The 13,165-nt window shown below is 34.8% G+C and overlaps 1 protein-coding gene across 1 annotated transcript in view; it reads right to left on the bottom strand.

Annotated features, from left to right (window-relative positions):
• The window catches only part of LOC107148611 (leucyl and cystinyl aminopeptidase), a 50,529-nt gene that overhangs the window by 7,178 nt on the left and 30,186 nt on the right, over nucleotides 1-13,165 (bottom strand). The window contains exons 12-16 of the mRNA XM_048811863.1: nucleotides 11,946-12,102; nucleotides 5,279-5,463; nucleotides 3,564-3,725; nucleotides 1,223-1,363; nucleotides 509-590 (exon numbers count right to left, since the gene is read on the bottom strand). Of these exons, the coding sequence (XP_048667820.1) occupies nucleotides 509-590; nucleotides 1,223-1,363; nucleotides 3,564-3,725; nucleotides 5,279-5,463; nucleotides 11,946-12,102 (727 nt within the window). The remainder of the gene's footprint in view (nucleotides 1-508; nucleotides 591-1,222; nucleotides 1,364-3,563; nucleotides 3,726-5,278; nucleotides 5,464-11,945; nucleotides 12,103-13,165) is intronic.

Genomic DNA, 13,165 nt, shown 5'->3' with positions numbered 1-13,165 from the left:
TGAGCTTTAACTTATCAATGGCTCTGCTGATTCCTTGCAAGCAGTAGAAAGAAGTGCTTTAACATCGAAGGTATCTACATGGAGTTCTCAACCAAGCATGGTGATATCTGAAGTGGTTTTAAAAATGAATTTCCTTTACTCCCACAAGAATGAATTTTTCTAACTTAAAATATATATTAAAAAATGTTCAAGAAACAATGAACAATGAACATGTACCTAAAGTTTAAATTCACCTTTTGAATGGAATTTCTTAAAGTAATTTTATTACCACTGAAATTATTTGTATCAGAAAGAAAAGGGAATAGTGTTGAGGATGGATTCAGAATGCTTTCTCCTTGCCATATATCCAAACCTCTACAGGTAATCTCATTATAGCATCATTAACACTGATGAAGGGAGACACAGAAAAGGGATGAGAATTAGCATGAAAAGACACCATTTCACTTATACCAGGCAAACTAAGGGGAAAAGCTACATAGGCTCCCCATTAGCATTTTATACAACCAACCTCAAACAAATGTGCCTTCGTTGAAAACAGGTGAGTAGATCCAGCAACAATACTTTGTATGGTATAGGACCCAAGATGGAACCTGAAGAAACACAAACATAAGAGAGAAAAATGAGGCAGCTACACGTAAGCAAAGCACTGCTTCTGAGTGCAAAGGACTTGTTTTAATGCAACAGGCAAGGTGAAGCCTCTTGGGAACTGCACCTCAGGGTCAAGGATAGGCTACATATGCTTGCTGCCAGGGGGAAAGGAAGGTAGGCAGATTACGCCAGGAGAGTTTGGGATAGCCCTGTGAATTTTAATCCATTTGATCTTTTCAAAGATCACACACACACACACACACACACACACACACAGAGAGAGAGAGAGAGAGAGAGAGAGAGAGAGAGAAAAATGTCAATGTTTTAAAAGAGAGAAAGAAGGAAAGAAACCTGCATGTGTTATCTGGATAGGTGTGAGTTCTCATAATGCCTTGGCAATGGAGAGGAATTTTAAACACACCAAATAAATTGTTATTCTGAAACAGTCTGTGGCCATGCTGGTCTAAGTGATTGGTGTCATGCATGGCTGGCTTTGATTAGTACTTGAATGGAATACCCTGTTAAATGACTCTAGCTACAGAATTATGTTTATAAATGTGAATATTTCTGGGTGTTTTTTTTTTTTTCTAAATAGAGTCTGAGAACACTAACAGTCATTCTCTGAGAAACTTACTTCTGTACAAGCTTATTCCAGTTCTCCTTGACAAAATCCCATGCCAATAAGTGTCCAGGAAAACGTCGGCCCACTGTTCTAATGATAAATGACAACTTTTGTGTTCGGATGATATCTCCATCAAGGCTACTTTTCATTAACCTGAAGAGCAAAACAGATTTAATCTCCGAAATAACCATTCATGAAGACATGGTGGCTCCACTGAAATTAGTATTGGTTTCCTAAGTAAAGGTGGATAGCAAATCAAGGGAAATAAATATTGGATTAGTCGAAGAGTGAAAGCTTGCCATTTTTAAAACATAAAGGATGAACTCAACATAGGCATTTACATATACTGTCACATAATAATTTTTGATATATGAAGGATATTTAGGGAATATATTCTGTTAGAATTTATTACAGTTCTTGAGACTGGTACTTCTTTCCAGCAAAAAACATTTTTTTTTATTTGAATAGGCAGATAAATACTTTAATTACTTTTAAAAATTGGGTTGTTTAAATGATTTGACAATGAAGGTACATTTCATTATATACTAATTGGTAGGTAGCATTTATTGATTTTGTGTACTAGATAATGCTGTAAGTCTTCCACACAACAGTGCTATGAAGTAGGCATTTATTATCCATCTCCATTATAGTTGAAGAAACTTAAGGTTATATAATTGCCCCATGATTTATAACTGACAAATACTGAAGCCTAGCATTTGGAATGTATGTGGTTCTTAGATAGTATACTATACGGTTTACTGAGAGTAAGGAAAACACACCCTCCCAAAAGAATGTGGCACTATTTTTTAGGGCAAAAAAACCTCAACGTCCAACAAGATGTGGCAGGTTAAATAAATTATAATACAGCCATACTTATGAATACCATGTATCCATAAAAACAAATAAAAGTAGGCTTTATGAACTCAATAATTGATTACTAATCAAAAAGAAAACACTGAATATAGGATAAATCTATGTTAAAAATGTGATTAAAGTTGGGCACGCTGGTGCATACTTATAATTCCAGTGACTTGTAAGACTAAGGCAGGATTGCAAGTTGAGGCCAGCCTCAGCAACTTAGCAAGATCAAAATAAAAAATCAAAAGGCTATGGATCTAGCTCAATGGTAAAGCACCCCTGGGTTCAATTCCCAGTACTTAAAAAATGTGGCTAAATATGCATGCATGTCTGAATGCATATGCAGGATGAGCATCATCAGAGTGCTTCTCTTGCAGAATTTTTCATATGACAAATGCTCAAGCTGTAGGCCACAACTGCTACTATTAACAGAGAGAATGGAAAATAAGAATTAATGTGAAGGGTCATGAGAAAGACTTCCATTTTAGTTCATCTTCTAGGTATGATCTGAACACCTTATAATGGGAGTTGCACGTGTGGTGCACCAGGAAATAAAGTTTTCTCTATCTGCTTAGGTCAAAGGCTGGCCACTGCTCTAAATAAAATGCCTATTTGCAGTGTCTTGTGTAGAAAGTGAGCACATGCTAAGGGCATCTCTGTGACACCATTAGGATTTATCTCAATGAAATTACATAAGAGAAGAAAGGAGACCCAGGAGCCTCCTTCTATCCTTCTTGTATGGCTTTCAGCTTCTGTGTCCCCATGCTCCAGATACCTTCTCACTTCTCTTGATTCGAGCTCCTCTACCCTGCCATTGTGTGTTCCTCCTATCAGGAGGCCTCCTTACAGCCCTTCTTTCACCCATGTGAAATTCCCATTCCCAAGTCTTCATCAGCTGGATGTTAAAAAGAAGTCTGACGAATAAATTAACATGAAGGTAGAACTTCTAAGTTTTTAAACATTACCTTTTTCTATTTTAATTTTTTTTGTTGTTGTTGTAGATGGACAGAATACTTTTATTTTATTCATTTATTTTTATGTGGCACTGCTGAGGATTGAACCCAGTGCCTCACATGTGCTAGGCAAGGGCTCTGCCACTGAGCTAAAGCCCCACCCTACATTATCTTTTTCTGAAGTGTCTGCATTTTCAAAATGACAGTTTGAACAGAGAAATGCCTTGGCCCAAAAGAATGAGGTACTAACTGTGTAGTTTAAAACATGCCAAAGGGAAGAGACATTTTTGAGGAGGGTAGAAGGTTGTGATCCTAACATTTCCAACCTCTGAATAAAGCATATTTTGCTTGTCTGTAAAGGTTCAATCACCAAGATGAAGCCCAGCACCTGCAGCATTTTGTCATACTGCCCAAGTCAGGTCTGGCTTATGACAAAAAGGAAGAGGGAGATCTCAAAGAAAATGAACTTCAATCTGAGGAGCAAAGTGTTTTTTTTATCTTTTGGTTTCTTTATATCAAATATTTCTTGACTAGCTTCATACCAGTGAAGTTTCCATACATCCTCTGAGCTGGCAAGAGCTTCAAGTATTTTGTTTTTCTCTGCTTCAGAGCCTACAGATTTGTACTTGCTTAAGAGGAATAACCAGCCTTCCTCAGTTTTTGCTCCAGCTTTGAACACAGTAGTCATGACATCAGTAGGCAGGCTGTAAGAGAGATGATCAAACATAAGAAAAATAAGAAAGCATTCTGAATACAAAGACAAGGACATGGTATTGAGTGGCAGTGATGTGTTGTGGGGCAGGGTAGGCAATAATCACAAAAGTCTTAACTATACAATTTAGAGTTAAGAAAAAGGTTAATTCAGTGATTTCTACTTTCCTATGAGTAGGACTCTGAAGAACACCAGTTCACAGTGCAATTTAATACAGTAATTATTCACCGAGCACTATTAAGAATCAGGCAGGCAACTGGAGAGAGGATGAGAAATAGTCCCTTGTCCTCCAGGAACTCATGGCTATCTCAAAGTGTACAGCAAAAATAACATGTAGCAAGTTTCATGGTATAAATTCAGAAGTGGGTACAAAGGGCAGGATATAATAAGAAGAGAGGATGAAACACAGTCTGGTTTCTTCAAGATCTCTGAAATGGGCAAAACTTGAAGAGTTATTCCAATCCTCTACTCCCAACTTCCTATCTGATACTTGAATCTTTTCTCCATAATGCCCAAGAAAGAGCCTGGAGACAATCGATCATCACCCAAAGTGTTGCTACTAACTGCTCACTCTACCTGCCATGTTTTGTTTCTAAATTAAAGGAGACTTTTTTTGTCATCACACACCCATAAGAATGGCTGCTATCAAATGAAAAAAAATAGGGACTGGGACTGTAGTTTAGTGGTAGAATGTTTGCCTAGCATGTGTGAGGCTGTGGGTTCAATTTCTAGTACTGCAATAGCTTTCTTTTTTTAATCAGAAAATAACATTGGCAATGATATGGAAAAACTGGAACATTTATGTAATTTTGGTGGGAATGTAAAATGGTACAACATAGCAGTTCCTCAAAAAATATTAAAAATAGAATTTTTATGATCCAGCATTACTACTTCTGGATATATATCAAAATGAATTCAAAGCAAGGGCTCCAAGAGATTTGTGCCTATGTTCATGGCAGTATTACTCACAATGGTTAAAAAGGTGGAAGCAATCCAAAGGTTTATCCATGAATAAATGGATAAACAAATGCATTAGTGCATATAGTAAAATATTACTTGCCCTCAAAAAAGGAAGGAATCTCTGACACATGGTATAACACATGTGAACCTTGAAGACATTATGCTAAATAAAAAAGGATAGATGCTGTATGGTTTCACTTATATCACATATCTGTTGTAGTCAAACTTACAGAAGCAGAAAGCAGAAAAGTGGTTTCCAGGGGTTTTAGGGAGGAGGGGGTGGAGAATTGTTTAATGGGTATAAAGTTTCAGTTTTGTAAGAGGAGAAAAGTTCTGGAATTTGGAGCACTACAATGTGAGTATACCTAACACTATTCAACTGTACTCTAATGAAAGGTTAAGATGGTAAATGTTATGTGTATTTGACCCAAATTTTTAAAAATGTCTTGTCTGAGAACATAGGTGCATAGAGCTCTTCTACATTAACATGCAGTTTTATAACATTTACGACCCAGGTTAAGAAGATTTGTTTTCAGTGTATTATGTGAGGTAAAGGGAATTCACTTGAGTGGACATACACTTCACCTTTGAGTTCCATTGGATGCCATCCAATCATTAAAGAGCTTCATGGCTTCAGTGCTACAATTCTCCAGGCTATGGGTGCAAGCAAATTCTAGCAAGACTGATCGAAGCTCTCGCATAGATGGGGGGCCCTCATCAGTCCAAGTTTGTTGTTGAATTTGGTGTTGAAGCAATTTAAATACTCTGGTCTAGAGAGACAAAATGGATTATAAAGGAGTAATAATAATTAGAATAACCAGTAGAATCAGAACAATCACATCTTTCCCCAACATTTATTCAATTAGGGAAGAAAAAGGGCACAGATATTTCTCATTAGATATCAAATGACATATGAATCCCATGTAAAGCTGGAATGAAATCCACTAAATAACAAAGCCTGTACATAAGGTTGCTACAAGGGGGGATTTTAGTGATAAACTCAGAAAGAAATAACGGCATCTGTGCAGTATCCTGTGTATACTCAGCTAGAAGTTACTTTCTTGCCAAAAATTATCACCTATAACTCGCTGATGAAAGGAACTTGAAATTTCCTGAACTAATGCTTTAGAATCATAAGCTCATAAAGCAAAGAGAGAAAAATGCACTTCTTTACTGATGACTAATGTTTAAATGTTTTTAAATTCAATATTAAAGGTATATTTAACATATGAACTAGTCTAATACTATAGCAAATTAATATAACCATACTAACAAGAAAATGAATACTATATGGAAGAATAATTATTTATAGTATTCCCACAATTTTTTATGTAAAAAAATTTCACATCTGTCAGAAGTGTGCAAGTATAATACAGTGAAAATCCATAAGCTGTTCATCTAGATTTACCAGTTTTTAACACTCTTTCATTTGTTTTATATGTGTGTAAAAACACATACATGCTTGTTTTTTTTCTGGTTTTAGCTGAACCATATGAGAATAAGTTACAGACATGATGTTTCATTTGTAAATACTATAGCATGCAACTCCCAGAAATAAGGATATTCTCCTATTTAACCAAAATGCCTTATCGCACTTAAGAAAACAGACAATTATTTAATAATATCTACTATACTATCCAGTCCATTGTTATAGTCACACTTTGGAATAGGAAATCATTGTAAAATATATATTTTTTATATTTAGGAGTCACCAAATTTTTCATCTCTCTCTACAATAAAAGCATAAAACTATCTAGAGTATTTTCATATTGTGAAGTATTTTTATGTTGGAAACTGTTGTGCATGGGGACAGGGTGAAGACACAGGATTAAAAAACACTGCCTATGAAATACGCATTTATTAAATCCACTAGAAGAGAAAAATTCTAATATAAAAATGTTTACAAGATTTTTTTTTTAAAGAGAAATTTTTTATGGCTATATAAAGAAGGATCAATGGAAAAAAACCTTACTGGTGCCCCTCTCCTTCAGGGATCTCAGGCAAGCAGATTCCCTTCACTGATGGTTTATCTTTTCCATCACCATCACTCTCATGTCTCAACTAATCAAGTGATGACCACATTATGACCACAGATGATCACATTCAAAAAAAATCTCTCAACCCAGAAATTTTAGTTCAAGTTCCTCACAAAGCATTATTTTATTCTTGTGTATCATTGTCAATACCCCAAATGAGTCTTATTTGGAGAGTTTTAAATTTGAGGCCATTTTTTTCAGCAGATCTTCTCTGAATAAGTCTCTTAATGGAGCTTAACAGGAGAATGGAAAAAAAGATTCTATGCAAGAAGGACTCAAAGTCTGTGATAATGTATCAACTTGCTTTGTTTGTTTAATAGCAATGAAATAGAAAACAGACACCTCGTGGAATGTGTTAGTGCTAAAGCTTGGGAGTTATTGGGAGGACATGAAGTGGAAAAATATTTGCAATGCAGACTGATAATGCAAGGAACATCAAAGCAAGACAGGATCCCCCTTGGACAATGCTGACTGCCTTGGTATCAGCTGTCTACAACTGGCCTAACCTTTTCAAAAGAATCCTGAGAGCTCACTGTCCCAAGTGACTAAATAATAAAAGAAATTTAAAAGCTACTCAAACTGTCAAATAGAAACAAAGGAAGAATGTAAGGGAAAAAAAGTTATGTTTGAAATCCTACTTTAAAAAACTCAGTGGAGAAACATGGCAATGCTTATTGAGAGCTTATAATTACACAAAGGAGCTCAAGGAAAAAATGGCACTTCACATATTAGAAGCAAAGAAAACCTGACCCTTGAAGGTGTTACACTACTGCAATTATGGGGTACAGTTTTATTAATGTGTCTCTCTAGATTACATCATCAAGATGAATTCTTAAGAGTTTATTTTAATTATATTTCAAATTATAACTATTTTATTAAAAATAATTCTATTTTTAGAAAAATTCCATTATGAAATATGGACATTTATTAGCAATTCAGGTTATATTTTGAATTAATATTAATGAAGCAGGTACTTCAAATTACCTTTCCCTTTCAGAAATAAAGTGGAATCTGTTTTTCTATGGTTTATAAATTAATGTTTTGAAATTTTAGCTCATTAAACAACAGAATCCAACCATATGATTTCATAAAGTAAAAATTGGAAGTGGGGAGAGGAAATAAGTTGTTGGGTTATATAAGAAACAAACAATGGATATGTAAAATAAAATACAACAACAATAACATAAAATGGTTTAAAAAATAAAAGACAGGGAAAGATGCTGGAACTTATGTTATATATTACATTTTGATTTATTGCCCTAATTTTACACTGATATGCCCAGAGAGTTCTTTCCTAGGTCAACTGAGTTTCTTAAAAGTGAAATGTCAGTTTTTATTGAAAAAGGTTTATCCCACCAATGCCTCATATGTAAGAGAATGACAGATTTCTAAGTGATAAAACAGGAATATGGCTAGGATCAGACATTAACATCAGATGTGAACAATTTAACAAGATTCAAATGTGCCTCCACCACAACAGCACAGTATACATCACAATATGTGCCATATATCATGTATAGCCTACACAAAAATATCCTATATATATAATGCTTTGGTTAAAATGACAAAAATAATTAGACACTAATTTTAAACACTAATACTTTGAACTTTGGACTCAAGGAATTAGAAAGGTCTGCCATCTCAGTTCCTCACTACAGAGTTCATAGTTTGAGAGTTTTGATACTACCATAATGCCCTAAGATTAGAAAAAGAATTTCAAGAGATACAGGTTCTCTCTAATGATGAACTGAAGCCAACTTGGATTTTAGTTAACAACATGAAGACTTACAGCAGCAAAAGGGTCTGGGTTCCTAGAAACATATACTAAGCCTCCTGTCCTTGTCATCTGTCCATCAGTCCTTGGGATTCTACCCTGAAGTATGTTCATAATAAACACACACCTACCCAGAAAATTGGAAATCATCCAGGATGAAGATACAGTAGAAAGAAGAGTTACTGAGTACCAATAGGAAAGAATTTCAAAGGTCCAGATCTGTGAATTGAGTTTAATATCTGTGTTCTCAGCATAGGGCAGCTTGAGGTAAATATAAGTGCTTCCTGAGATTAAGCCCTAAACAAATCTAATGGAGACAGTCAGGGAGAAAATGGCTTCTACCATGATGAAACGTAATTAGGTTTATGGCTTCAGAGTAGGCAGACATTCTTTATATTCAAAACTAATACTGTCCTTCAATAGTGGGGAAAAATGAATTAAATATATTAATCTTATTTGTTGCTACTTCCATGGAGTTAGTTTAACAGTGATCTCTCACACACATACATTCATGTTTGCTTTGAACCTGTGAATATAACTTTATTTGGAAATAGGGTCTTTGCAGATATCAAGTTAAAACGAGGTCATACTGGGATTCAGTAGTTCTAATCAAATGGTATTCTCAGAAGAAAAGGGAAATCTGGGACACAGAGACACAGGGAGAAGACCATGTTGACAGAGGCAGAGACTGGAGTGATTCATCTTATAAAGCCAAGGGATGCCAAAGATTGCTGGCAACCACCTAAAACTAAGAAAGAGACAAGAAATAGATTCTTCCTCAAAAGAAACAAGCCCTACCCTGCCCCAAATATTTTGGCTTTCTAGTTTCTAGAACTGTGAAAAAAATTATTTGTTGTTTTCAGACACTAAATTTATAATAATTTATTATGCAAACTAATATACTACCTCAGTTGGTACTGATATAATATGGCACTAATCACTTCCAAAGTAATTTCACAATTAAAAATACAGATATAAATGAAATATACTGGGAAAACCAGATAGCCACAATGAAGTAAAACTTGGTGTCTACTTCATACCATACACAAAAATCAATTCCAGAGCTATCCTAGTTTTAAATGTAAAAGGTTAAGTTCAGAAGTTAACACAATATCTTGGTGAAGGCAAAAAATTTTGTATGCTAAACTACATTAAAGTCTAAGAGTTTATAGTAATTATAAACATCATTAACAGAGGAAAATAAGGTATTTCAAAATACACATAATCAACAAAAGATTCATGTCTGCAATAGATAAAGAACTTTACAAATTAATAAGATAAAGACAGATAATTTAATAGGAAAATTAGCAAAAGAGTTGGGCAGTTTACAAAAGATAACATCCAACATTAAAATAGTAAATATATCAAAAGAAATTCATCTTCACTAGTCATCAGGAAAATGCAAATTAAAACCAAAATTGCAACACTGGTAAATAACCCCCAACTGCTTAAAAGAAAAATAATTTATTATGAATACTAACAATGGCAGATCTAGAATTTGTATACACTGCTGATGGGAATGTAAATTGGTACAACTATGAAAAACTACTTGACAGTACAGCATTAACTATGCACATGTTATGAGTCAGTGATTCCATTTCCAGACACATACCCCACAGAAATGCATATAAATATTCTCCATAAACACAAGAACACTCATAGTAGTGCTACCTGTGACAGCTCCATACTACAAACAACTCCATGTCTATCAACATTAGCCAAACTGGTTAATAAATGGCCAGTCTCTTTATATCCCACCACAGTAATCCTGTGTTAGATTTTACATTTGCTTTAGAGATTAGCAAGTTATCTCCATATCTCTTGGAAATGCACATAAAATCTGTAAAAAATTCTATTACTAATATTATACGTATAAAAGATATATTATAAATTGATGATCTCATTTTCAAGAAAACAACTAGATGTGGGTCTGTTACTTTAAATCTTAAATGTATAGTCGAAAATGTTTCAAACTATTTTTAGGTAAAATTTCAATTTTAGAAAGGAAAAAAAAATGATAGCAAGAAAGAAGCTTTAATTTTTCAAACAAAAGGTATCCTGAAGAAATATTTCTGGAACACAAAATATAGGAACACAACACAGACAGTAGGCTTTGGAGTGAAAGTAATCTGGGATTGAATCTTGGCTCTATAATTTACTAGGTAAGTGCCTGGGGAAGTTACTTAGTCTCCTCATTTATTTAATGGGGACAGAAATACCTATTTTGATAATGTGTGAGGATTACATAAAGTAATCTCCATTAAGCACTCAGAATGTACAGAATATAATAAGTACTCAGATGCTTTTGCTTCTGGTGTGCTTTATTCATTTATTCATCCAACATTACTGAGTGTCACCTGGGCCAGGTCTCGATCTAGGCACTAGTTTTTATTATTATTATTATTTATTTTTTTTTTTTTAATGAGGGCTGCTAGCTGAAAGCCTAATGGAACAGAAAGTGATAAAAATCTTAACCATTCACTAAAGAGTCCTCAGAAATAATCTTAAAATCTCATGCACTAAAAATAGGGTGCCTTCTTTGGGGTCAGATTAGAAATGTGGGAGAGGGTGCTTTTCAAGCTTCTTCTGGCGCAAATGCCTTGTATTCCCATCCCCTCACTGAGAATCACCCATAAATGAAGGATCATCATAGAAAATGTGGAGTAGCACAATAATGGAGATGGGAGGAGATAGAGCATGGGAGGAATGGGGGAATTTTAGATAGCGCAAAAGGGAGGGAGAGGAAGGAAGGAGGCAGAGGAGTAGGAAAGACAATGGAATGAAATGAGCATTATTACCCAAAGTACATGTATGCAGACATGAATGGTGTGACTTTGTATATAACCAGAAACATGAAAATTGTGCTCTATATGTGTACTATGAATTGAAATGCATTCTGCTGTCAGGTATAACAAATTAGAATAAATAAATTTTAAAAAATCAGAGCAAAACAAACAACAAATAGTAAACAGCTTGCAATACCGACTCCTTTAGTGCTTGCCAACAGTGTCATCAGCCACTGGATGGCAACCAGCAGGACTCCTAACCAGGATTTTCTCAGCACAAACATAATGGCCTGGCAACTAGCAAATTAATGGGATATCTACTTTGAAAGGGGGCCTATTTCAAAAATTCACTGTGTAAAAAATAACTAGGATTCAAATAGAGACATTTTCTTTTTATATGACCCCACACTGAGACCAGTGTCAAAAGTCTGCATTTGGATAATCAAACAAATGTACCTTACACAAAACTTTTATTATCTCTTCATGGTAAGCAATTACATTTTGATTCAAAGTAAAAAATTCACAATCAAGAAAGTGAAGAAAATGGAATTTAGTTGGTTGCTTTTTTAGTCCAATACTGGCTGAACAAACCCAAACCTGTAAATAACAACATTGAAGGCAGGCAATAAGGGAAATTGGCAGAAAGGCAGACTTACCACCAGTCTTGAGGCCAGATCCATTTGTCCCAGTTTCTCAAGAAGGTTATAGATAAGGCCAGTCTGGAACAGGGCTTCAGTGATGGGTGCAGTATAGCTCTCATTTCTAAGATAATCAATCAAATCAAAGGCCCTCTGAAGAGGCACCTTGCCTAGGCTAATGGATGAAAGAACAGGAAATGTAAATATACTGAAACACACAGAAAAATTCTATGAATGTTGGAGAGCTTTATGGCTAGATGGCTAGTCTCAAGGATCAGAAATTTAACCAGAGTAGCATCCTGTACAGTTAAAACTCAGTATTATTAACTTAATGTTCATGTGGCCAAAGGTTTAAAGATGCATTCTAAGACAAAGATATACAATATCTCATGTTTTATTCTACAAGTCACCTGTGAATTTCTTCTGATTCAGTAAAAGTATCCCAATGTCTTGGGTGAGAAAAGATGAACAACACTGATTTTATTTATTTAATAACTGTATTTAACAGAAGAAAGGGAATGGCACAGAGAGTATGTGAATCAGAAACAAAAACATTTTATTTGTTGTTTTGTGGAAATTTATCCACTGTGAATTTATGGTGAGCACATTTTAAACTTTAGCCACTTTATATAAAAATCATAGCAGTGATGGTTGAGATAATACAAGAAGGCCACTACATAAAAAATGAACCAAAATGAAGTTAAGAGTGGTCAAGTAGAATCCTATTGAATGTTCCTCATGCTTTTAGGCCAATTTATCAATCTAAACTGGTAATCTCTTCAAAGACTATCTTTACAATAGGCCACTGCCATTCTTGGCTATGGGATTGTATAATATATGAAGCGGTTGGAAGGCAAGCAGTCCACAGATAAGGAGACTCTCGCCATTAGAGGTGTCCATCAAGCCAACAGGTGGGCACTAAACATCACACTTAAATCCCACTGCTGATTAAAAAGAATTCTCTCTGTGAAACCAAAGGAAGTTTGAACTCTTACAGCAATTTATTCAGCAAAAATATGTATTCTGCTTGTTGGTATCTGCTCTTGAATTATTACTAAATTCTGTTGTATGTTTCTTAACTTTTCAATATGTTTTTTAGCTGATGTTCCAAAACCATTTTTCTTTTTCTTTTTTGGTGTTACTTGGGATTGAACCCAAGGGCACTGTTACTGAACTACATCCCCAGACCCCACCCCACCCCGTTTTTTTTTTTTTTTTTTTTTTTTTTTTTTTTTTTT

This window comes from Marmota marmota, unplaced genomic scaffold, assembly GCF_001458135.2.
Source record: "Marmota marmota marmota unplaced genomic scaffold, marMar, whole genome shotgun sequence".
Taxonomy (NCBI): domain Eukaryota; kingdom Metazoa; phylum Chordata; class Mammalia; order Rodentia; family Sciuridae; genus Marmota; species Marmota marmota.
The sequence above is the reverse complement of the archived record's forward strand: the minus strand, read 5'-3'. Positions and strand labels throughout refer to the sequence as shown.